We start from the raw sequence: 26,708 nt of genomic DNA, 5'->3' as shown, positions 1-26,708 counted from the left end.
AAACAACGCATACTATTCACATTCAAAATAATAAATATGTGAAAATCATTAGATTAAGTTAAACTTTTTTTTTCAAAACATACGCTTCCCTTTTCATGTACAGTAATCGTATTAAGAAACGCAAGTAAGCCTACAACATTTTGAATAAAAGAAGGCGTAGAGTGACAGTTATTAGACATATACATAAATTTGATCTTGGTATAATTGCAAGCAATCTGTTTGACATATCACTGATAGTGTAGTGGTGAACGGGAAGGGCTGGGAAACGTGGTGACTTTATAGTAACGGTTCTAAACACCTTGATAGACAAAATTTTTCTATTATATTTAGTTATTTATTCGAATTATTTGGCGTTATTTGTGAGTCTATAGTCACTGTGCCTATTATCCACAATGATTCCCTTTGTGTGCATGGAAATTAGCAGGATGGGTAAATTACCCATACTAACGGAATGTGGGAATCCCAGTAGCATATCTGTTGTTTCTGCAGTTTGCTCCTACCTCCAGTTCCGTTTGCGGTGGTTCTTCTGTCTTCAGCTATGGCTTTACTCAGCCAATTGAAAAGTATGTAAGTCACACAACACGAAAGCAGCGCATTTGCTGCAGGAAATACGAAACTGCCAAGTAATAGTTTCATACTTTCTGTGAAATGATTAGTGCTCTCGCACCTCATTTGTGTTTATATGGACATACTTATACAGTAGACATTCAAGATGATAAAATGTGTATGTTTATTAGATTACAAAACACAAAGTGTTTCACTGTTTCGAAACAGCGTATCGAAACATTACAGTGTACTGTTTCATTCGTTTCGAAACAGTTAAATGTTTCAGTTTGCCCATCTCTAACACACACACACACACACACACACACACACACGCAGTGAAGGATTCGATAGTGAAGGTTTGGCCACTGTTGATTACCTGTAAGCACAGGAACCCGAAAATTGTGTAGAAATTGTTATGACTCCTCTTACGCTCAACTCGTTGATTGTTCTGCTACAGCCACGGCCCAACCTCTACCACATGGAGCTAACCGGCATTTCAGGTCACAGCCTTCAGACTAGCTATTAGTCGTTTGAAAGACAACAATCAGTATCAACAGTTTCAAAAGGTTGACTATAATTGGTTAAAACCACTTAGAAAACGCACAATTGCTTTCTGATAATTCAAATGCTGCAATATGTCACTTACAAATATGTTTTACTACCAGAATTCCATACTGTCTTATATTTAACTTTTTGTAAACATTCAAGTCGCGCCGTTTGGTTCATCACTGGAGTTGCAAGTAATGTACTTAATTCTAGCTGTAGATGGTAGCACAATCTCAAGGAGTGTAATGCCTGCATAGTACTCCTCAATTTTGTAACTACTGTCATCACAAGAGCAGACAACATAAAGTGTGATCATCAAGCACAGCACTGGGTGACTTGTTTTCTGTGGGAGCAGATGTAAACATTGCGGATGTTTAACGACGATTGGTAGCAGTATGTGAATAGAGTTCGCTGTCGCACCCACTGCAGGACAGCTCCTCGCAGATTCCTAAGTCTGCGAAAAGACGTCTGCTCAGAGGTTTCTTCATAGCCCCGAGTGGGTGGTAATCACAAGGGGTAAAGTCGGGAAGATGGTTCAAATGGCTCTGAGCACTATGGGACTTAACTTCTAAGGTCATCAGTCCCCTAGAACTTAGGACTACTTAAACCTAACTAACCTAAGGACATCACACACATCCATGCCCGAGGCAGGATTCAAACCTGCGACCGTAGGGGTCACGCGGTTCCAGACTGTAGCGCCTATAACCGCACGGCCACGCAGGCCGGCAAAGTCAGGAAGACACAGTGGGTGTGGCAGTATTTGGAACCCCATTTCAGCGATGGTTGCTGTGGTTTCCCGGCTCATGTGGGGATGGGCGTTGTGTTGCAAGAGCACATTTCATGGCGGTGCACGCTCTCCACACACTGTAACCACTCGACTGTGTGCATACGCAGCGCTTACGCGCTCCTTCCACATAAGACACGTCGTCCAGCGTTGTCCTTGATTATCACACTTCATGTCGTCCGATGGTGTAATGACAGGAGTTGGAAAATAGCGGTATACTGTGGAGGGATTACAGTTTCGTGATTGTGCTGCCACCTGCATTTAGACAAAAGTACTACATACTTGCAACTGTAATGACCAGTCAACCGAATAAATGACAGGAAAATGTACACGCGCAAACAAACTTGACACCGGCGCCGTGGCTGATGGGAGCGACCGTAAGGCATTTCCCATGTATAGTCGCTCCCGTCAGCCACCGCGCTCAGTGTCAACTGTGTTCGCACGTGTAAATAAATCAAACGGAAAGCCCTTCGCAGTATACAGGATGCCATAAAACTTGTGCATCTATTTGAAATGCAAATAAAACGTTTCATATATTAACTATAAACTTTTTGTTTGTTTGCTGCAGATTGTTGCTATGACTTTGGAGATTAAGCACGAATACTCGGAGTAATAAAGAACATTTTTCTACAATTGAATTGTACTTCGTGCAGGGACAACGAAGTGTTGAGCGAGCCCAGCGGGCATACGACAGAAAATTCCGTACTGCAGCATAAAACATGTCATAAAGAAGAGATGTCTGTCAGTCTAGTGTAACTGGCAATGTTGCAGACAGTCAGTGGTGGCTGTCCAAAATCCCCGCGGGACGCAGGGAATATTGGCAACGCCCGCGCATCAATGGCAAGCAGTCTCTCAAAGTCAGTTCACCGTTGGTCTCAAGAAGTTGGCATGCCAAAATCTTCATTATGAAGAATTTTAACAGCTTACTACTACACATTCCCCTACAAAATTTAAATTTCCAAAAGGATATTGCCTGCAAAAATATTGAAATTAGCAAATGAATTTCTTTTACTGCCAGAAGAACACAGTTTCCACATGAAACTTGTGATAAGCGATTAAGCTCATTGCCACTTCAGCAGCCTTGTCAATAAATAAAACGGTCGCATTTGGGGCACAGAACAGCCGTAACTTCCCCGCAAAACCGCACAAGATCTCTCCACAACTAACGTGTTGTGAGAGATCGTGTTGCATTGTACGTTCTGTACATTCTTCTTTTTCGAAAATGCACAAAAATGATTATTACTATGAATGTTGGACATTACCTTGACACGTTAAACACTTTTCCAAGGCCATTAATGGCTGTGAAAAAAAGACTGTTTTCAGCAAGATGGCGTAACCTGCCATATGGCATGTCAGACCACAGCACTTCATCGATAAATGTTTCCTGGTCGAGTTGTGCCTTGTTATGGAAACATCAGCTGGCCACCACAATAGCCGGATCTCTCGAATCCTGAGATTATTTATTTAGGGTTTTCTCCGGAATTTCGAGGATCGCATGATTTTCTATAGCAGACATTGGCAACCTTACGTGACCCACGAGCCTGATCCACACTGAAGCTTACGGGCCACCTGGTCACGTGACACAACAGCAGAGCACCTAGCGTATACTGTCAGAACTATGGCGTCAGTGACAATGTTTCTGTGGTAACGGACCGATGTGCAAGACACCCCTTTGCCGACACGCCACGGCAAGAAATTATGCCTCAGTACACGCGTTTTTGAGAGTGCATTCAATTCATAACAACCCCATCTTCAGATGTTTACATTTATTTATGCATCGTGAGCATTGTTTACATACGCTGTTTGACAATAACTACGTATCTTAAAAACTTCGGCAGCAAAATTTTGCAACGCAGTTAGTAAAGAAATAATGTTCATAACATGTAAGTAAGTGTAAACAACTGTTCAGATGGGAAGCCAGGCATCTTGAAATGGGATCAAGGAAAAATAAACGCCCCTTTAGGCAACTGGCTGCATCTAATTTTATAACGAATTACTTTCAGTTTCAACAGTTGCGTTCCAAAACGCCTATAATGATGAATAATTATTTATTAATGTTTATATGAGAAAGAACAGGAAAACAAAATATGGCAATGAGATAAGAAATGCCAGTCGACAAGCCATTTGGAGTAACAATGGGTGTTTTTTTTAATAAAAAAAAAGCTCAACGCTGGATAGGGCGCACGGCACTCCGAGACACAGTGCTGCACAAGGTATATAGAACTCCCAGACGCCCTTGCGCGCCTTGACGCCACGGAGAGGACGATGCAGTGCTGCGCATTCAGTGGAACACGGAAGTGGTAGTGTACATCCAATAAAAGTAATATTTTTGAGACAGTCATGAGCAATGGTCACCGTAACTGTGCCGTGGCACATTGCATTAATACTCCTCGAACGACGACGGACGTTATTTATCACGTTTTTCCCAAGGATGAGCACTTGCAACGTGAGTGGATAGTTCGATGCAAACGCAAGGACAAAGTGAATGTGAAAACTGCACGTGTGTGATCAGCTCATTTTCGGCTTGAAGATTATGAACGGGATCTAAGAAATGAGCGTCTAGGGTTACCTTTAAGAAAGAAGTTATTACCAACAGCAGTCCCCTACATAAAAAATGAAAATTGAAATTTGTGTGAAATCTTATGGGACTTAACTGCTAAGGTCATCCAGTCCCTAAGCTGCACAATCCACGATTGCAGCACCTGAGACCGCTCGGCTAATCTCGCGCGGCAATCCCCTACATAAATATTCCGAACTGACATGGGGAAGAAATTGCGGAAAGTGGTGTTGCAAACGAAAGGGTAAGACGTCTGCACATACATAACACTTTAAATAATTGAAACTGAAAAATTACCGTAATACAAACGAATTCACATAAATGCAACGCTTTTTGACGCATTAATGTATTGCTTTACGGGAGTGAATGACCCGCTATATTGTACAGGCAATAAATAATGTTGCTCAGGTGTATTTCCTTTTCCTCCTGGATATAATAGCTTCATCTGTCGTAGAAATGGCCGTCAGTTTTACGTATTCTCGATATGTTAACTATTTCAAAGCTAGTATATAGTTCAAATGACAAAATCAGCATATTTCGCGTAATTTGTTTAGATTTAGTTGTGTAAGAATAGCCGACACTGACCAGTTGATTTCGTAGCGTAGTGGTACGGTTTCTGTCTCTTATGTTGGAGGTCATGGGTTCTTATACCTGTATTTCGTTTTACAATTTTATTTTCACATTTTATCAAATTAAGCTATTGTAGCCGCTTATGCCACTGATATTTAATCGCTTTTGTCAATTTATCTGATTTTTAGTGAGAAATTAATGCAGTTGTACAGTACTTAGTAAAAAATTTTAGGAATAGTAGGCCTACTCGGTAAATAATTTTAGGAAGAATAAAATTAAATTCATTCTTTAGGGATCCGGAAGTCGTGCACAACGCTGTGGAGCAAGAAGTTTCCAAAAGCGAGCTTCGGCGACTTTAAAAACTGTCACTGAAGAAAAAGAAAGTCGACCGAACCACATGTACAGATTGCGTTCATGAACTCACTGAAGTAGTGAATAAGGATTTGGAAATTAAGGAACTGAGGGCCGAGCTTGAACTTTTTAAAAAAACTGAATGCACAGAAAGAAGCGGCACCAAAAAAAATGTTTTACGAAGTAAAACGAACGATCTCCGACGTGTTCTTTCGTTGAAGCGGGCTGAAAAGTCATCTGACGCGAAAGAAAAAGTCAAATTGCACAAAATAGTGTGTTGTCAAAGTGTTTTACACCGGCGCAAATAAGATGCCTATTAAACGAAAATAAAAGGGTAAGTATAATTTAGAGGACATTTCCCATGCATTGACTTTAAGAGCTCTGTCACTTAAAGCGCCGGCCGGTGTATCCGAGCGGTTTTAGGCGCTTCAGTCTGGAACCGCGCGACCGCTACGGTCGCAGGTTCGAATCCTGCCTCGGGCATGGATGTGTGTGATGCCCTTAGGTTAGTTAGGTTTAATTAGTTCTAAGTTCTAGGGGACTGATGACCTCAGATGTTAAGTCCCATCGTGCTCAGAGCCATTTTAACCATTTTCACCTAAAGCATAGACTTATTTGCGAAAGCGAAAAATTCCTTTGCCGTGCAGGGCAGCCTTTCAGAAATGAATTTAAATGCAGCCCCGATATTCTTGAAGATATCCCGTGTTTATTGAAAGCCAAGTCACACACTTTTACTACTCAAGGGAGACTAGCAGTTCTGGCTTTTGACGAAATGAATATTGATGGCCGCATATGTTACGATTCGTCTGAAGACGTAGTAGTCGGACCACATTCCAATGTACAAGTTTGCATGATACGTGGGTTGTGTAAGCAGTTGAAACAACCAGTTTACTATGATTTCGACACTGTGATGACTAGTAATTTGCTTCAGAGCATCATTAAGGCAGTTGAGGAATCAGGAATGAGTGTTGTTGCTGTGACGTGTGATATGGGCGGAAAAAATATAAAAGTCTGGAAGGAACTGTCTGTCGATACAGGGAGAACTTATTTCGTAAATCCAGCAGACGACACCAGGAATGTATGGGTTTTCTTCGATGTACCATACCTGTTAAAGTTATTACGGAACCATTTTTTGGATACAGGCATTACGCTACCTGATGGATCCAAAATATCCAAGGCAGCTATACAGGAACTTTTAAAGCATTGAAAGAGTGACTTAACGATAAAACACCACATTACTGAAGCGCACTTAAACGTAACTGGACGAGCAAGGCAGAATGTACGGATGGCAGCGCGCCTATTTTCACGACGAACAGCTCAGCCTTTGAAGTATGTTCTTCATTAAGACGTTAAAAGTAATTTTATTGAACTCGTTAACGACGTCTTTGATGTCCTGAACTCTAGAGTTCCAAAAGATGAACGCTCACCCCTGCGTATTGGGTTTGGAATGAATCTCACAATTCAAGAAAATACTTTGAAGAGATTCTTAGATATCTGTTCAGTAATGCACGTTGGTGACAAAGAAAGAATGTTGCCTTTCCAAAAAGGTTTCATAACTTCAATAAAATCTCTGTTTGGTCTTTTCGAAAGTCTGAAAAGTATGGAAGTTAGCTATATATTAACTTGTAGACTGAATCAAGATTGCCTGGAAAACTTTTTTTCTAGGGTACGAGGATTAGGTATATTTCATAACAATCCTACACCTTTTGAAGTATGGAACAGTATACGTTTCCTTATCTGACGGATAATGCAAGTGATATTTCTTTCTCTGGGAACACGCCAGTTACTAAAGAATTAAACACAGTCTTCCCAGTGTGACGTCGGACCGGATTCTGCATCCCTAAGTTTCATTACCAGTGAGCTCTGTAAATGTTGCTGACGAAGCGCAGCTACGAGAAATCCCAGAAACTGTGAATGTGGAAGAAAATTTACTGACAGATGTCGTAACAATGGGGGATGACTGTGTAATTTCAGATGTTCTTCCAGATGCGGTAAAATGCATTGCAGGCTATATTGCATTTAAATGCCACAACATTGATAAATCACTAGGCTTTCCAGGAGCAAGAAATGAAGGAGATAATGCTGCAGACTGGATATCAATTATATCTCGTGGTGGTCTTTACACTCCAACGTCAGCATGGGAAAACAGAATGTTGCAGTTTGAAGAAGAATTTGCTGCTTTTCACGGAAATGGAGTGTGTAAACAAAAAATGTCGTTAAGTTCTGTGCTCTGTTTTAAAACAAAAGTTTCCTGAGGTTCATGAAGCAGTTATTACTCTTTACGTAAAAACGAGAACATTTATAAGGATTAGACATCTCAATCAAGAAGCAAAGTTGGAAGCAATGAAGAAATGTGCCGTAAAGAGGAAGCAGTTATGGATTGCATCGTCGTCTGGTAAACGACAGTAGAAACAGACTATTTTAACATTTGCTTCTTCATCAAAATTATCATTTATTTACTTTTAATGTGTACAAAACCTGTCATGCCCCATGTTTTGACTTGTACAGATGCGTATCGAACGAAACCGAAAGTAAAATGAACGAGTATCATGGCACTGAGTCTGTGGTACAGCGCATTTGCCGTGTAAGCATACAGCTGCGTTGCGCTAGGGTCCTCGTCGTGACGTCACGGCGCTCCACCCAATAGCAAGCGTTTTCGCCTGAGTGCCCCCCCCCCCCCCCACCTCCCTGAGTCCTGCATACGTGGCCTCCAAGATCGCCAGACATTACCCCAAGCGATTTCTTCTTATGGGGTATGTGAAGGAAAGTGTGTTCATCTCTCCGTTACCTCGTGACGTCTAGATGTTGTTTGTGCTGCTGATGGACATTTAAAGGATGTGTAATAACATAGCAAAAACTTTTAAGATTTTGCGAGTATTTTTTAGTTCATTCCATGTTGGTAGTATATTTTTTTCGATAAATATGAGTTTTGAAATCATGTCATTCTTTTTGAAGCACCCTGTACTATACAGAAGCCAAACTGGAAACGGGCGAACAACACAACGAGTTGTCAAACTGAAAATACTCGCCCTCTCACGCTCAATACGTAATGGTCATACGGAGAATATTTTCGTCGGAATCAATACTGTTCTTCAATATTTCTAACTAAACTTCCGCCGGGTCATCCTCTGCCGATAGGCGTCACGGCAAGCAGATATGGAGGGGCATGTTGTCAGCATTCCACTCCTTCAGCCGTTGTCAGTGTTCGTGGCTAGTGCCGCTACTTCCCAATCAAGGAGATCATCAACTGGCCTGACAAAGGCTGACTGCAGCCCTCTTCCAAACAGCGTTCGGCAGAGTCGGACGCTCACCCATCCAAGTACTAGCCAAGCCCAACTGCGTTTAATTTCAGTGATCTGACGAGAACCGATGTTATCACTGCAGCAGGGCCTTTGGCTATCAATATTTCTCGTACTGACAATACGACAACACTCGCCATCAGAATGGTATTACGAGGGTAATCCTATTTTTTTATAAGTACATAGACCTGTTTATTTCTACAATGGTTTACATCAGTTTACAGCTTGAACATTTAGCTATTTTTCGACGTAATCACCAATTCTGTCGATACATTTTTGTAGACGCTGTGGCAGTTATTGTATGCCCATGTCACATCAGCTCGCCGCCATCCTGTTCAGAAAGTTATGAACCTCTTCTTTCACCTCGTCGTCAGAGCTTAATCGCAAGGTTTCGTCACCTGTGACTATTGGGTCCAGAAAGTTGTCCTGTTCGGCTGCAAGGCGTTGAAGATATACGCGGGAAGCATCAACTCGTACCGAGCGAGGTGGCGCAGTGGCTAGCACACTGGACTCGCATTCGGGAGGACGACGGTTCAATCCTGCGTCCGACCATTCTGATTTAGGTTTTCCGTGAACCGCTTCAGGCAAACGCCGGGACGGTTCCTTTGAACGAGCACGGCCGACTTGCTTCCCCGTCCTTCCCTAATCCGATGAGACCGATGACCTAACTGTCTGGTCTCCTACCCCAAACAACCCAACCCATCAAGTTGTTGCCGAATGTGGTCCTCAGTCAACATGCGTGGCACCCATCTTACGCACACCTTCCGGTAGTTCAATGTTTCCGTTAAAATTCTGTGAGCGGTGCTTCGGGAAACCTCAGGAACCAACATGCAGAGATCATCCAGGGTGGTCCGCCGATCTTCACGCATGCTTTGCTCAACATTCAACACTGTCTCCTCAGAAATTGACCGTCTCCCGCTCCGTTGTTCGTGGCGAATTTCGGTCCGACCAGCTGCAGACACTCTACACCACTTCGAGCATTTTTGACATCCATGCACGACTCAACATACATTTCCTTCAATTGGCGATGGATTTCAATTGGCGCAGTGCCCTTTGCGTTCAAAAACCGAATGACCGCGCAATTCGCACTTGGCGGTAACATGCAGAGACCTTATTTTTGGGATTACCCTCGTATAATGACGTACTGACAATGACATTCAAACAGTGCGGCCTCCCTCCTTTCCGTTGGTTGGTTGGTTGGTTGGTTGGGGACCAAACAGCGAAGTCATCGGTCCCATCGGATTAGAGAAGAATGGGGAACGAAGCCGGCCGTGCCCTTTTAAAGGAACCTAAATCTGGATGGCCGAACACCGGTTTCAACCGTCGTGCACGCGAATGCGAGTTCAGTGTGCTAACCATCGCGCCATCTCGTTCGGTCTTTCCTTCCTTGTGACATTTGTTCTATGCTTGGGATTCCTGACAACAATACATCGATATATCTGAATCAGTTACGCGATATTTTTAATCGATACTAATCCAGTCGTTATACCGGTAACATCAATATTTTGTGGCGATATAATCAGAAAACAATATTTCGGTCATCTACTCGTAACAGAGAAAATTTAACTTTTACTTCATTTTTTAATACTGAAATAATTACAGAACAAGAACGGTAGCTATAGTTTTTCCTTTAAAGGTCTTAGAGAAATTTTGACTTGTCAGTTGTGTAGTTTGGTAGCCTTCTATCATTTGAAAGTAACTGTGGTAGAACAGTTTGAAATGTAATTCTCGAAACGTGGAAGGTAAAAAGAGAAACTCTAGACATTGAAGACATTTCTCCAGAATTATTAGTATATTTATAGAATCAATAATCCTTGCACAACCTGGATAGAAATATCTCAGTCGAGTTCCAGTCTGTATTTCATAGCTACGCAATATTCATCAGCTGAGGGAACTTCAGTTGCAGCAGGAAGACTATTATAAAAAGCTGGTGAAGAAATTTCTGGTCAGAGAAGTAGATAAAAAGCAGAACATGCCAACAAATTACTTTTTTAAATTTCGTAGACCGTAAATTTCATTCATATTATCCGTATTTTGAGTCTTTTTGTGTCTATTATTTCATATGCTGTAGTATAACTTTTTTTCGTAAGACTTTTCTGATGATATCTAAAATAATGTATTATTAAATTTGGTTTTTCCTTAATTTTTTTATCAATCCAGAAAACCGACTCCTCACAGTTTTAAACAACACGTGATATTATTAAGTTATTGTTCGATTAATCACCGTTATCGGTTTTTTTAGCGGTGATATCCGATTCTAGCGAATATCGATATTCATCATTCGAAGTCCCATCCCTAAATGTTCCATTACAGACGATAGGCACGAATCTTATGTTGTTAGCACCGTACGAAATGGCCGGAACTGCTCAAACCAATGACAGCAGAACTTATTGAAACCTTTACAGGCTGTACGGCCAATAAGAAAGCATTACTCATGTAGCGAGCCGAGCGTTGGCGGAAATTTCCGAAAATGTATCCCAGGCGAAGTGCAACTGGATAATTTCACTCTCTCTTGCACTAAATTTCCTCTGCGGACCGGTTTGAAACAAATGGCTGGCAGGATCTGGGTCGTGGCCGCCAGTTGCCGATCAGCTGTGCTACAGATTCCTTTCTGTCAAAACGTGAAAAGTGGACATACCTGGCCCTGGTCTTTCACAAATGAATTCCAGACTTTCTTTTGCTACCGCCTTTGTCCCGCAGGGTCGGCATGGTTAAGTACGGAATTGGCTTGGTTAATTTTAAGGGGTGGCCGTATGCCCTTCCTACCACCACCCCATAACCCCCCCCCCCCCCCAGGACGGAAGTAGTCTAACCCACCTGTCTGCGTCTAGTGTAAATCGTGAAATAGTGTGAATGTGTTTATAATGTCTGCGAGTCGTGTAACTGAGGCGGGACGTGGGGATAGGCCCAGTATTCACCTAGTAGGATGTGGAAAACCACCTAAAAACCACATCCAGGCTGGCCGGCACACCCGTTGTCGTCGGTAATCCGCCGGGCGGATTCGATCCGGGGCCGGCGCGCCTACCCGAGTCCAGGAAGCAGCGCGTTAGTGCTCTCGGCTAGCCCGGCGGGCCAAATGAATTCCAGACTATAGGCTGTAAATAGCTATGAACATTTCAGTCGTAACGAAACAAATTATCTGCTTTTGAGAAACCCTGTATCTTTTAGCGCGGCTCCGCCTCCGAGCTTTGTACTATGAACCGTTCTTGTTATGAGCTATCCTCATGCCAAGACATCTTGACAATGGCGGCAGGAGGCCTAGACAAGTAGGTCAGAGCAGAGTAGAATAGCGTAGAGCAGCGCAGCCAGAGACTCACCTCCCTGAGCACGATGAAGTTCTCAGCGACGCCGTCGAGCACCTTCTCGAGGTAGAGGAAGCAGCCGTTGCTCTTGATGTGCAGCTGGTTGAGCATCTCGGCGGTGTCGCGGCTGATGTGCTGCCGCAGCGCGTCCTCCTGGTCGAGCCGCGCCAGGATGTACTGCTGGACGTCGCGCACCACCTGCGACTTGCGCAGGTCGTCCAGGGCGATGCGCCGGAAGCCCGCGAACAGGCGCGCCACCGCGCGGCTGTGCCTGCCACCACAACAAACCCTCCTTTAATCCTTCACTCTCCCGACAGCCTCACATTCCTCATGCGAGGTCGGTCTAAACTGTTTTGAACGATATCGGTTACAGTTTCACTGGGTATCAGTCTCTTGGTATCGGTCATTTCTTTATTTTTGTATGTTCAGTTTTATTTTCTGTGCAAATAACAGTTGTGTACGTTGTTCTGTTATATCTAGATAATTAACCAAAATGGTTCAGTCCCCTAGAACTTAGAACTACTTAAAACTAACTAACCTAAGGACATCACAAACATCCATGCCCGAGGCAGGATTCGAACCTGCGACCGTAGCGATCGCGCGGTTCCAGACTGTAGCGCCTAGAACCGCTCGGCCACCCCGGCCGGCGATAATTAACCAGCTCAATGTGTAACTGACACTTCGTGAATAACCAAAGAACATGGATAATCCAAAAACACAAGTTTTTATCAGAAAATGCTATTTACGAGGGTGAGTCAAATGAAAACCTTAAATATTTTTTTAAGTTCTATTTATTGTGCATAAGTGGTACGAAGCTGTATCACTTATCAACATAATCTCCCCCACGCTCAATACAAGTCCTCCATCGCTTACAAAGTGCATAAATTCCTTTAGAAAAAAATTCTTTTGGTAGTCCGCGCAACCACTCATGCACCGGGTGGCGTACCTCTTCATCAGAACGGAACTTCTTTCCTTCCATTGCGTCTTTGAGTTGTCCAAATATATGGAAATCTCTTGGGGCAAGGTCTGATGAGTATGGTGGATGAGGAATACACTCAAAATGCTGGTCTGTGATTGTTGCGACTGTTGTACGGGCAGTGTGGGGACTTGCATTGTCATGTTGCAAAAGGACACCTGCTGACAGCAATCCACGTCGCTTTGATTTGATTGCAGGCCGCAGATGATTCTTTAGGAGAGCTGTGTATGACGTACTGGTGACAGTCGTCCCTCTAGGCATGTAATGCTCCAAAATAACGCCTTTTTCGTCCCAAAAGAGTGTCAGCACAACTTTCCCTGCTGATGGTTCTGTTCGAAACTTGTTTGGCTTTGGTGATGAGGAATGGCGCTATTCCTTGCTCTCTCTCTTCGTTTCCGGTTGGTGGAAGTGAACCCAGGTTTCGTCCCCAGTAACGATTTTTGCAAGGAAGCCATCACCTTCTCGTGCAAGGCGCCGAAGAAGTTCTTCACTAGCATCAACACGTCGTTCTCTCATTTCAGGAGTCAGCTGCCGTGGCACCCATCTTGCAGACTCTTTGTGAAACTGGACCACATCATGCACAATGTGGTGTGCTGACCCATGACTAATCTGTAAACATGCTGCAATGTCATTTAGTGTCACTCGGCGGTTTTCCTTCACCATGGCTTCAACTGCTGCAATGTTCTGTGCAGTCACAACTCGTTGTGTCTGACCTGGACGAGGAGCATCTTCCACTGAAGTCACACCATTTGCGAACTTCCTACTCCTTTCGTGGACTTGCTGCTGTGACAAACACGCATCACCGTACTGAACCTTCATTCGTCGATGAATTTCAATAGGTTTCACGCTATCATTACGCAAAAACCGAATAACAGAACGCTGTTCTTCCCTGGTGCAAGTCGCAAGTGGGGCGGCCATCTTTATACTGATACTGCAACGGTATGTGTGCATCTACACTATGCTACCACCTACAGGCCATTCTGCACGCTATTTGTAGCACGCTTACCAACTTACAGGGTAACGGCGCGAAATTTCGATTTGTTATTACAAATTTAAAGTTTTCATTTGACTCACCCTCGTACAAGATACAAAGGGCGTTCAAAAAGTTTTGCACAGTCGTTTCTATTTTTTTTATTGTTTGCAGAAGGAGAATGAAATTTTTTGTGAAGACACTTGGAAAATTTACCTATATGTTGGTATATAAAAGTATTTTCTTTTATTTACAGGTGAACCATAATGTACCATGAAGTAGATGTCAGTTGCGACAACGGTCGGTAATGGAGTTCCTCTTCAAGACCAGCGATGACTCTGCCACATCGATTCACAGGAAGTTGCCCCCTGTTTATGGGAGGACACAGTGGACCGCAGCAGTATCCAGCGGTGGTTGTAGAGGTTTGAAGATGGTGATTTCTGTCTATTGGACAATCCGCAATGCGGTAGGCCATCCACGACAGTGAGTGACGTTAGTAAGGACACCATTGATCAAATCATTAAAAATGACAGATGTTTGGCGACACGACAGCTTGCTGAAATGACTCGTTTGTCATTGGGTAGTGTGGTATCACTGGTAGAGTCACCAGGGTACAGAACAATCTGTGCAAGTTGGGTGCCTCGATTATTGACAAGAGAAATGAAAACGATGAGGAAGAATGTGAGCGAGAGTCTCATGAAGACCTTTACTGAAGAGTGGAAACAGTGTTTTGACGGCGTCGTTACCCAGGATGAAACATGGTTGTTTTTGTCCGAACCTGAGAGCAAAGCCAGAGCATGGAGTGGCGTCATCCAGGTACACCTCGGAAGAAGAAACTAAGACTTTCACGAACAGTAGGCCGAAAGATGATGGTCTCCTTCTTCTGGGATCCGTGTGGTGTCATATTCATCGAATTTTTGGAACCTGGCTCCACAATTAACCGGGACCGTGACTGTTTGTTATTGGACAAGCTGCGACGTGCCATCAAGACCCACAGCTTCAGGGCCAGCTGCTCATCAGACTACGCCATCACAACGCCAAACCACATACAGCCCTTATGACGCAGAAGAAAATTAGGAAAATGGGTTCGAAAATTGTTCCTCATCCTCCCTACAGTCCGGAGTTGTCTCTGTCTGATTTTTAGCTCTTTGGTTGTCTGAAGGCCCACCTGCGCGGTAAAACATTTGACAGTGGGAAAGACTTTATTTCCTGTGTCAAGCGATGGTGTAGAAGTCAATCCCCAGAATTTTACCAAAGTGCATTTACGTCATGGAAAGAACGTTGGGCCACATGCGTCACAGCTGAAGGAGGCTGCATTTAGTACATCTACATCTACATGGATACTCTGCAAATCACATTTAAGTGCCTGGCACAGGGTTCATCGAACCGCCTTCACAATTCTCTATTATACCAATCTCGTATAGCGCGCGGAAAGAATGAACACCTATATCTTTCCGTACTAGTTCTGATTTCCCTTGTTGTATCGTGGTGATCGTTCCTCCCTACGTAGATCGGTGCCAACAAAATATTTTCGCATTCGGAGGAGAAAGTTGGTGATTGGAATTTCGTGAGAAGTTTCCGTCGCAACGAAAAACGCCTTCCTTTTAATGATTTCCAGCCCAAATCCTGTATCATTTCTGTGACACTCTCTCCCATATTTCGCGATAATTCAAAACGTTCTGCCTTTCTTTGAACTTTTTCGATATACTCCGTCAGTCCTATCTGGAAAGGATCCCACACCGCGTAGCAGTATTCTAAAAGAGGACGGACGGACAAGCGTAGTGTAGGCAGTCTCCTTAGGACGTCTGTTACATTTTCCAAGTGTCCTGCCAATAAAACGCAGTCTTTGGTTAGCCTTCCCCACAACATTTTCTGTATGTTCCTTCCAATTTCAATTGTTCGTAATTGTAATACCTAGGTATTTAGTTCAATTTACGACTTTTAGATTAGACTGATTTATCTTGTAACCAAAGTTTAACGAGCTCCTTCTAGCACTCGTGTGGATGACCTCACACTTTTCGTGCCATTCAGATAGCTTTTAAGTAGCTAAATGTTCCAAATATGTTCAGAAAAAATTTCATTCTTTTCCTACAAAAAACAAAAAAATTAGAGACGACTGTGCAAAACTTTTTGAGCGCCCTCTGTACAGTGTCCCAGGTTCGTTGTGACTGCTTGTGTGAAAATCCAAACTGCAATGCTATCTCGTGGTGAGTTCCAGCGTTATGATTGTTCTTGTTTCAACAGCCGTGTAGAAGATCAAAGCGCTGACATCGCTGCAACAGGCGTTATGGCCGCGAACGGAACACTGTGTCTGACGCTCGTCGGAAAATGGCGTGGAGTAGCGAGGCAACATCAAGTTTTTTGAGCCCCCATCGTTTATGAGTGAGGAGCTTTTGGATCACAGTGCTGGATCACCCACTGTATTCTCCGGATTTGGCTCCAGCCGACTTTGGTTGTTCCGCAAATTGAAATAGGCTATGAAAAGACGTCAACGACGCAGTTACGGACACCCAAGAAAACTGTACTGCAGCACTAAACCCAGTTCCGAAAAAGTACTACAATGGCTCTTTAAAAACCCTTTTAAACCATTTCACCTGTGTACTGATTCAGTGGGAGATCACTGTGAGTAAATAAAGTAATTTTGTAAACATAATGCACGACTTATTTTTCAGAGCCACAGTCACAATGGAACTGGAACAGAGTGCATTCGCAAAACAAACTAAATGTCAAATTTAAAAGCATTACTTAGGCGTTACACGCCGCAAAATGACAACTAATTTACAGAATTATTTTTAAATACACCGAATGTTGTTGTATTTCAGTTCAGCTTCGGGAAATAATTGGTCAATTTTTTCTGATCCTGACGAAAGATCATTCTTTTCCGGAGAGTCTAAACATCAGTATACGCAAATGAATTTATTCCTGCATACTATAACAACATATCAGCGCATTTCAGTGGTTAGTTATGCTAGATGATGGACTTCTAGGTACCCTCATCTTTGCTGTTCTCCTCTAACGAGCACAATTAGTTTTCTACATCCGTTTCACTAAGCGATTCATAAGCGTCGCTGTTTAACTACTGGTGGATGTCTCCGTCGTCTACGCCTTCACAGACAGAAATTTAGATTCACTCTAATCGTAACAGAATACTTCAGGCTTTATTTTTTATTTATTTTTTTTTTTTCTAAAATCACCATACCATGCAAACAAGCTAAATTATCTCCTCACACATGCTGTAATTGGGAGTTTGCTGTATTTTTTAACACAATATAAAATTTCGATGTTTTTAAAAGTTATTTTATTTTATAAAATTTATTTATGTGCAATTGAATACATGCCATTATCAGTTTAAGACCCAAAATATTAGTTAAAAATATTGTATGTAACTCTTAGAACTACATACGTATTTGGCAGCCATGTTTAGTATTCATGACAATATGGTTCTATGTTTAAATGAAAGGCAGTTTGTTTATTGCCATATGGGTTTCGCTTCTTTTATTAATGAAGCATTATCTTCAGTGGTTTTTAACACTATGCAACAATGAAATTACTACTGGGTGAAATTAATGTGAGTGCTGTGTAGTAGTGTGCGCTGATACCGATTTTGCAATCAGGAATGTTGTAAGACGTCTGGATTTAGAGTTATAGCTGAAAGTCATGTGATATTAAAAGCCTGTACATGGATTAATATGTAGCTGCATCACCGACCAGTGTTCGATGTACAAGTGTGTGTGTGTGTGTGTGTGTGTGTGTGTGTGTGCGTGTGTGTGTTCTCAAGGTTACTCTGTTTTATGCGTTTGTGTAAAGGTAAGTGTGCAGTAGTAAAAACGAACAGGCAGACTTGCACAAGTTCTAACCAGTTCGCGACAAGTTCTAACTTGTCCGTGAGCTTCAGCATGCAGGCAGGTTTCAACATCTTTTGTAACAATTTCTTCTGTTTATTCATCGGTCTGATTCAGAGGTGATTAGAGAATAGTTCGTGCTAGTGTAGTTCTGCGTTTTAGTAGTCAACAGTCGCAGTAACATGCATTTAATCCTAGGACGCCTAAGGGGGGGGGGGTCGTTGAACCCACAGTTTTTTTATGTCCCCTGCTTTTGCAGAAGTAACTTTCATACTACATATTCCCTTTGAGTTATTGTTTGTTGGCTATTTTATGAAACGTTAGTGTCAATATATTTTATAGAAGATTCCTGCTTTGAAAGAAAAAATTAATAAACTTATTATGGGTCCAACAAACCCTCTCCCCCTCCCCCTTAGCCTTCCATGCTATAGAAAATTTTCCCTTTGTAGGATTTCGTATTTCTCATCTCTACAACAATGCAAGTTAGTTTCTTGTTGGTTGGTATTCTTGATATTCACAAAAATCGGTTTACTTCCAGAGGAAGTGCTTGTTGATGTGTTTCAGCTGTTATTTATCTTGTAAACTTGCAGTGAGTTAGTGCAGTTCCCTACTGTTCACACCCAGACTTAGAAATGACTAAAGAATACGTGACTCGTCTTTAGAAAGAGTTCTGAATGAAATTTTAGATGAAGATTCTGACTCGGGGAGTGAAAGTGAATATGAGGATGGTGTTATGGAATATGATTCAGATCGGGAAGGGGATGTGGATGTTAGAGAAGATGAAGATTGCGCAGCTTCAGGCAGTGACCATCAGGATGTTATTGTGGCCAAGTCTGGAAGAAGGTACGTAACCACACAGCCTAGAATTCCTCGGAGGTCTGTTGCTAATATAGTAAGAGAGCAGGCAGGAGTAACTCCAGCTGGTGTTTGCCATTCACCTGGAGAAGCCTTGAAGTTACTTCTTACGCCTGACAACATGGATGTTATATAAAACATTCAAATGAAGAGGCAGTTAGGCGAAATGTTACTTTGACTAATGAGAAAGAATTGTATACTTTTATAGGAATCCTGATACTTATGGGGGCAAATAACGACAATTCTGTCAGTGTACACGATCTTTGGTCACACCTAATGGGGCGGCCAGTTTACAATGGTATTATGGCAAGAGAACGTTTCAAGGAACTTATTGCAATCATAAGGGATCTAATGAAGGGTAGAGCCCACGGGTCGTAACAGATCTTAAATGTAACGTTCACTGTTCAAAGTGCCGTCAAAGCGAACAAGAGGTGACCGCGACGTGTAATCAATGGCACCCCATACAATCACGCCCGGTGATACGCCAGTATGGCGATGACGAATACACGCTTCCAACGCGCGTTCACCGCGATGTCGCCAAACACGGATGCGACCATCATGATGCTGTAAACAGTACCTAGATTCATCCGAAAAAATGACGTTTTGCCATTCGTGCACCCAGGTTCGTCGTTGAGTACACCACCGCAGGCGCTCCTGTCTGTGATGCAGCGTTAAGGGTAACCGCAGCCACGATCTCCGAGCTGATAGTCCATGCTGCTGCAAACGTCATCGAACTGTTCGTGCAGATGATTGTTGTCTTGCAAACGTCCCCACCTGTTGACTCTGCGATCGAGACGTGGCTGCACGATCCGTCACAGCCATGCGGGTAAGATGCCTGTCATCTCGACTGCTAGTGATACGAGGCCGTTGGGATTCAGCACGGCGTTCCGTATTACCCTCCTGAACCCACCGATTCCATATTCTGCTAACAGTCATTGGATCTCGACCAACGCGAGCAGCAACGTCGCGATACGATAAACCGCAATCGCGATAGGCTACGATCCGACCTTTATCAAAGTCGGAAACGTGATGGTACGCATTTCCCCTCCTTACACGAGGCACCACAACAACGCTTCACCAGGCAACGTCGGTCAACTGCTGTTTGTGTATGAAAAATCGATTGGAAACTTTCCTCATGTCAGCACGTTGTAGGTGTCGCTACCGGCGCCAACCTTGTGTGAATGATGTGAGAAGCTAATCATTTGTGTATTACAGTATCTTCTTCCTGTCGGTTAAATTTCGCGTCTGTAGCACGTCATCTTCGTGGTGCAGCAATTTTAATGGCCAGTAGTGTATGTACATAGAGAAGAGGAGAGACATGTTTCTCAGAACTCACCAGCAAGGTTGCAGCCGCAATGTGAAAGTAGCGTGGGACTGACCTGCGAGCGGTGCAGACGAGAGCGAGCCAGTGCGGGAAGAGGTGGTGCGTGGCGGCGAGCAGTTCTGCCACGGTGCGCGACGGCCCCCCGCCCGCGCTGCCGCGGCGCGCGCTGCTGCTGTTGCTGCCGCCCCCGCCGCCCGAGGCCAGCGAGGAGCCGCCGGCGGAGGAGGTCTGCGCCTCGTCGATGGAGTCGACGAGCAGGAAGAGCGCGTGCCGCGGCGGCTCCAGCTCCAGCAGCGGGAACAGCACGGCGCGCTTCAGGGCCTCGTCAGGGTCGCGCTCAACGCTCTCCGGCCGCAGCGCCGCCACGATCTCGGGGTCCGTGCGCACCTGCGGGCACGCCGGCGCACATCCGCCCATCAGAACACCTTTCTGGGGAAGCAGCAGTCTCAGGCTCGAGAAGGGGACAGGCTATGTCGAAAGACTGTAGACACTGAGGTGACGGAAGTCGTGGGACACCTCCTAATGTGACATCCTTTCGCCGGACGTAGTATACCAACTCGACATGCAGAAACCTTGAACCATGTTGCCTCTACAGGTGCCATTAATTGCGAAAGTCATACCGGTGCAGGATTTTGTGCAACGAACTGACCTCTCGATTATGTCCCCTATATGTTCAGTGGGATCCATGTGGGATGATCTGGGTCACCGAATCATTCGCCCAAACCGTCCAGAACATTCTTCAACCAGTCGCGAACAATTGTGGCCCGGCGACATGGCGCATTGTCACCCATAGACGTTCCGTCGTTGTGTGGGAACGTGCTGTCCATGAAGGGCTGCAGATGGAGCAATAGGACCGGGTACATTCCATGTAAACACAGAGCACAACATACTGAGTCACCAGCAGCTTGCACAGTGCTTTGTTGACATCTTGGGTCCATGGCTTCGTGAAGCCTGCTCCAGACTCGAACTCTACCATCAGCTCTTACCAACCGAAATCGAGACTCATCTGACCAGGTCACGGTTTTCAATCGTCTAGGGTTCAACCGACATGGTCACGTGCCCAGGAGAGGCGCTGCAGGCGATGTTGTGCTATTAGCAAAGGCCGTCTGCTGCCGTAGACCATTAACGCCAAATTTCGCCTTCCTAACGCATGCGTTCGTCGTACGTCCCACGTTGATTTCTGTGGTTATTTCACGCAGTGTTACCTATCTGTTAGCACTCACAACTCTGCCCAAACTCCGCTGTGTTGCCCGTGGCGAGCTCTCGATCTTTAAGAGAAGGTCGTCGGCCTCTGCGTTCTCCGTTGTGGGAGGTAATGCCTCAAATTTGGTATTCTCGGCACACTCCTGGCACTGTGGATGTCCAAATATTGAATTTCCTGGTTTCCTAAAGAGAAAGTCCCATGCCTCTAGCTACAACTACCATTCAGCGTTCATTGCCTGTCAGTTCCCGTCAACTGGCCATGATCTCGTCGGGCACCTATTCACACGAATGACATGAGTACAGACGACAGCTCCGCCAATTCACTGTTCTTTTATTTATATACGTATATACTCCGATGGCCACCAAGCGGTGTGTGGCGGAGGTCACAATTCACGCCAAAGTCACATTCCCCTACCCCCCCCCCCCCTCCTCTCCCGTCGCCCTCTGTTCCACTTGCGGATCGCGCGAGGGAAAAAAGACTGTCTGAACGCTTCAGTACGAACTCTAATTTCCCTTATCTTTGAATGGTGATCATTGCGCGATTTGAAAGTTGGTGGTAATAATATATGCTCTACGTCCTCGGTGAAGATCGGATTTCGGAATTTAGTGAACAGCCCCTTCCGTTTAGCGCGTCGTCTATCTGCAAGTGTTTTCCACTTCAAACTTTCTATGAGATCTGTAACGCTCTCGCGATGGCAGTCACGAATCTTGTCGCTCTTCTTTGGACCTTCTCAATCTCTTGAATCAGACCCAACTGGTAAGGGTCCCATACAGACGAACAATACTCCAAGACTGGACGAACTAACGTATTGTAAGCTATTTCCTTTGTTGAAGGACTGCATCGCTTCAGGATTCTACCAATAAACCGCAATCTAGAGTTCGCCTTACCCGTTACTTGTGTAATCTGATCATTCCATTAGAGATAATTTCGAATAGTCACACCCAGATAATTGACTGATGTTACCGCGTCCAAAGACTGATTATTTATTTTGTACTCATATATTAATTGTGATTTTCGCCTTGTTATACGCAGAAGGTTACACTTACTAATACTGGGAGATAACTGCCAGTCATTACACCATGCATTTATTTTCTGCAAATCCTCATTGATTTGTTCACAAATTTCGTGTGATAATACTTTCCTGTAGACTACAGCATCATCGGCAAACAGTCTACGGCCGCTGTCAATACCATCAACCAGATCGTTTAAGGAAATCGTAAAAAGCAGGGGACCTATTACGCTGCCCTGGGGCACACCTGAAGTTACTCTTGTTTCTGTTGAAGTTACCCCTTTCAGGACGACAAAATGCTCCTTGTCTGTTAGAAAACTTCATATCCAACCGCAAATATCATCGGATAGACCGTAAGCGCGCACTTTTTATAGCAAGCGACAGTGTGGAACTGAGTCGAACGCCTTTCGAAAGTCGAGAAATATGGCATCAACATGAGAGCCGGTATCTAGAGCCTGTTGCATATCATGCACAAAGAGGGCCAGCTGTGTCACGCATGACCGCTGTTTCCTAAAAGCGTGCTGGTTTCTGCAGATGAGCTTCTCAGAGTCTAGAAAGGTCATTATGTCTGAACACAAAATATGTTCCATGATTCTACAACAAATCGATGTCAGTGAAATTGGCCGGTAATTATGTGCATCCGATTTTCTACCCTTTTTATAGATTGCTATGACCTGGGCCTTCTTCCAGTCCCGTGAAACTTTCCGCCGTTCCAATGATCTTTGATAGATGACAGATAAGAATGGTGCTATATTTGTAGCATAGTCAACATAAAATCTTACGGGGATACCGTCTGGGCCAGATGCCTTTCTGGCGTCTAAGGATCTTAACTGTTTTACAATCCCAGATACACTAAACACTATGTCAGCCATCCTTTCGTTTGTTCGATAATTGAAAGGGGGAATGGTGCTGCAGTCCTCTATCGTAAACGAGTTTTTGAAAGCTATGTGGGTAGCCAAATCATTCGTTCGAAGTGTTCAAAATATCCTTCAAACAACTTTATTCCGGTGACATTGCGCATCATCATGCGGAAACATGTAGTCCATAAATTGCTGCAAATGGTCTCCAAGCAGTCAACCGCAATTCCAGTCAGTATTAGGCCAATTGGACCAAAGGAGCCAGGCCATTCAAAAATGGTTCAAATGGCTCTCAGCACTATGGCACTTAACATCTGAGGTCGTCGTCATTCCCCTAGACTTAGAACTACCTAAACCTAACTAACATAAGGACATCACACACATCCGTGCCTGAGGCAGGATTCGAACCTGCGACCGCAGCAGCCGGGTGGTTCTGGACTGAAGCGCCAGGCCATTCGTTGTAAACATAACCCACAGCGTTATGGAGGCACCACCAGCTTGCACAGTGACTTGTGGACAAGTTTGGTCCATGGCTTCGTGGGGTTTGCGCCATACTTTAACCCCTCCATCTGCTCTTACCAGCTCATGATTTTTCATTAGTCTGATGCCCAACCAACATGGTCATGAGCCGAAGAGGCGCTGTCGTGTTATTAACAAAGCCTCTCTCGTCGGTCGTCTGCTGCCATGGCTCATTAATGCCAAATTTTGCCGCACTGTCCTAACGGAAACATTAGTTATACGTCTCACAGTGATTTTTGGGGTTGTTTCATGTAGTGTTGCTTGTCTATTAGTATTGACAACTCCACGCAAACGCCGCTGTTCTCGGTCGTTAAGTGAAGGCTGTCGGTCTCTGCGTTCTCCGTGGTGACAGGTGATGCCTGAAATGTAGTATTCTCGGCACACTCGTGACATTGTGGATCTCGGAATATTTAATTCCCTAACGATTTCCGAAATGGAATATACCATGAGTCTAGCTCCCACTACCATTACGCGTTCAAAGTATGTTAATTCCTGTCGTGCGGCCATAATCACGCCGGAAAAATATTCACATGAATCGCCTGAGTACAAATGTCAGCTCCGCTAATGCACTGTGCTTTTATACCTTCTGTACGCGATACTGCATCCATCTGTGTATGTGCATATCCCTATTTCACGAATTTTGTTATATACATTTTGGTACCTATTTTGATTCCACCCGTTTTTGTAGTTCAGCACCGATGGTGACCATGTTATAGTTGAAATCTAGAAAATATTTTGCGACTGGCTGCTGTTCATTTTTTAATTTGAATACTCAACACTCTCCGTGGATTCCGATTCAGTTAAGCTGACAGAACGTTTTGCAAAGACACCACATGGCTCTGAGCAGTATGGGACTTAACATCTGAGGTCATCAGTCCCCTAGAACTTAAAACTACTTAAACCTAACTAACCTAAGGACATCCATGCCCGAGGCAGGTTGGTTGGTTGGTTTGGGGGGGGGGGGGGCGGGGGGGATTACAGGGACCACACTGCTATTGTCATCGGTCCCTTGTTCCAGAACGTAAAAACACCCACACAGAAGAAAAGCGAACAAAGAAAAGAAGACAGATGACACAGGACAAGAGAAACGTACACAAAGACCAGACGAAACGAATTAAAATCACACAGTGTGACGGTTGTTGGCCGACCATGCAGAAAAAAAAGGAAAAAACGGAGCCGCAGCGACACAGAGGTGGGGCCTCACGGCGCAATAAGTGGCCGTGCGTCAGCCAAGTGTGCCCAATGCGCAGCCGGCAGAGGACAACAGACTCCTTCCGAGAGACCCGCATGGATGACCCCCACACAGTCATCGTCTCCTTGATAGGACGGCGTTTGTTTGGCACGGGCAGGTTGCGCCATTCAGTGTCCCATAGATCGAAAATTTTGCGGCGTACGATTGCCCGCAAATCAGTCGCCGGGAGGCCAATCTCCACAGATGGATTACTGGTGGCCTCTTTCGCCATGCGGTCAACATTTTCATTGCCAGGTATCCCAACATGGCCAGGGGTCCACATAAAGACCACAGATCGGCCGCAACGGGCAAGAGTATGCAGGGACTCCTGGACAGCCATCACCAGACGAAAGCGAGGGAAGCACTGGTCGACAGCTCGTAAACTGCTCAGCGAGTCGCTACAGATAACGAAGGACTCACCTGAGCAGAAGCGGATATACTCTAGGGCACGAAAGATGGCGACCAACTCAGCAGTGAAAACGCTGCAGCCAGCCGGCAATGAACGTTGTTCGGAATGGTCCCCTAGAGTTAGAGCATAACCAACACGAACAGCAACCATCAAACCGTCAGTGTAAACAACGCCAGAGCCCTGATACGTGGCGAGGATGGAATAAAAGCGGCGGCAGAAGGCCTCCGGAGGGACTGAGTCCTTCGGGGCCTGTGCCAAATCGAGCCGAAGGCAAGGGCAGGGCACACACCACGGGGGTGTACGCAGAGGGGCCCGGAAAGGAGGTGGAACACGGAAAACCCCAAGCCCAGAGAGAAGCTCTCGGACGCGGACCGCAATCGTACAACCCGATTGGGGCCGACGTTCTGGGAGATGGACGACTGACTGTGGGAACAGGAGACGATAATTTGGATGCCCAGGGATGCTACAAACATGAGCAGCATAAGCGGCCAGTAAATGTTGGCGCCTTAACCGCAGTGGAGGGACACCTGCCTCCATAAGTATGCTGTCCATAGGGCTGGTCTGGAAGGCACCAGTAGCAAGTCGTTTGGGTCCAGCATCCGCAACAGATGGGGGTGCTGAGCCATAAGCCAGGCTCCCATAATCCAGACGCGACCGGATTAATGCCTGGTAGAGTCGTAAGAGGATAGATCGGTCGGCGCCCCAGCTGGTGTGGCTCAAGCATCGCAGAGCATTTATATGCTGCCAACACATCTGTTTAAACTGCCGAATATAAGGCAGCCAAGTCAACCGGGCATCAAAAACCACACCCAAAAACCTATGTGACTCCACCACAGCAAGAAGTTCGCCATCAAGGTAAAGCCGCGGCTCTGGATGAACAGTGCGTCGCCGGCAGAAATGCATAACGCAGGTCTTGGCAGCCGAAAACTGAAAGCCATGCGCTACAGCCCAAGACTCTGCCTTGCGGATAGCGCCCTGCAGCTGACGTTCAGCAGCTGCAATCCCAATGGAGCTATAGTAGAGGCAGAAGTCGTCAGCATACAAGGACCCTGAGACAGACGTTCCCACCGCCGCAGCGAGCCCGGTAATTGCTATTAAAAACAGGCAGACACTTAAAACAGATCCCTGTGGCACCCCGTTCTCCTGAACGCGGGAGGAACTATGAGAGGGCGCGACTTGCACCCGGAAGGTACGATGCGCCAGAAAATTGCGCATGAAAATCAGCAGCGGACCCCGAAGACCCCAATCAAGAAGTGTAGAGAGGATGTGATGGCGCCATGTAGTCATACGCCTTCCGCATGTCGAAAAAGACAGCGACCAGGTGCTGACGGTGGGCAAAGGCCGTACGAATGGCTGACTCCAGGCTCACCAGATTGTCGGCGGCAGAGCGGCCTTTACGGAACCCACCCTGAGATGGAGCCGTCGCTGGCAGTCCACTGAAAGGTATTTCAGCATCTGACAGTCGATGCGATCTGGCCCAGGAGCGGTATCAGGGCAAGCGGCTAGGGCACTGTGAAATTCCCACTCACTGAATGGAACATTGTAGGATTCAAGATG

At 45.0% G+C, this 26,708-nt stretch overlaps 1 protein-coding gene across 1 annotated transcript in view; it reads right to left on the bottom strand.

The window, feature by feature from the left end:
• The window catches only part of LOC124544794 (ankyrin repeat domain-containing protein 50-like), a 371,911-nt gene that overhangs the window by 116,230 nt on the left and 228,973 nt on the right, over positions 1-26,708 (bottom strand). Inside the window, exons 5-6 of the mRNA XM_047123476.1 lie at positions 19,978-20,309; positions 11,971-12,226 (exon numbers count right to left, since the gene is read on the bottom strand). Of these exons, the coding sequence (XP_046979432.1) occupies positions 11,971-12,226; positions 19,978-20,309 (588 nt within the window). The remainder of the gene's footprint in view (positions 1-11,970; positions 12,227-19,977; positions 20,310-26,708) is intronic.

The sequence above is a fragment of the Schistocerca americana genome, chromosome 8 (assembly GCF_021461395.2).
Source record: "Schistocerca americana isolate TAMUIC-IGC-003095 chromosome 8, iqSchAmer2.1, whole genome shotgun sequence".
In the NCBI taxonomy this organism is placed as follows: Eukaryota; Metazoa; Arthropoda; class Insecta; order Orthoptera; family Acrididae; genus Schistocerca; species Schistocerca americana.
The sequence above is the reverse complement of the archived record's forward strand: the minus strand, read 5'-3'. Positions and strand labels throughout refer to the sequence as shown.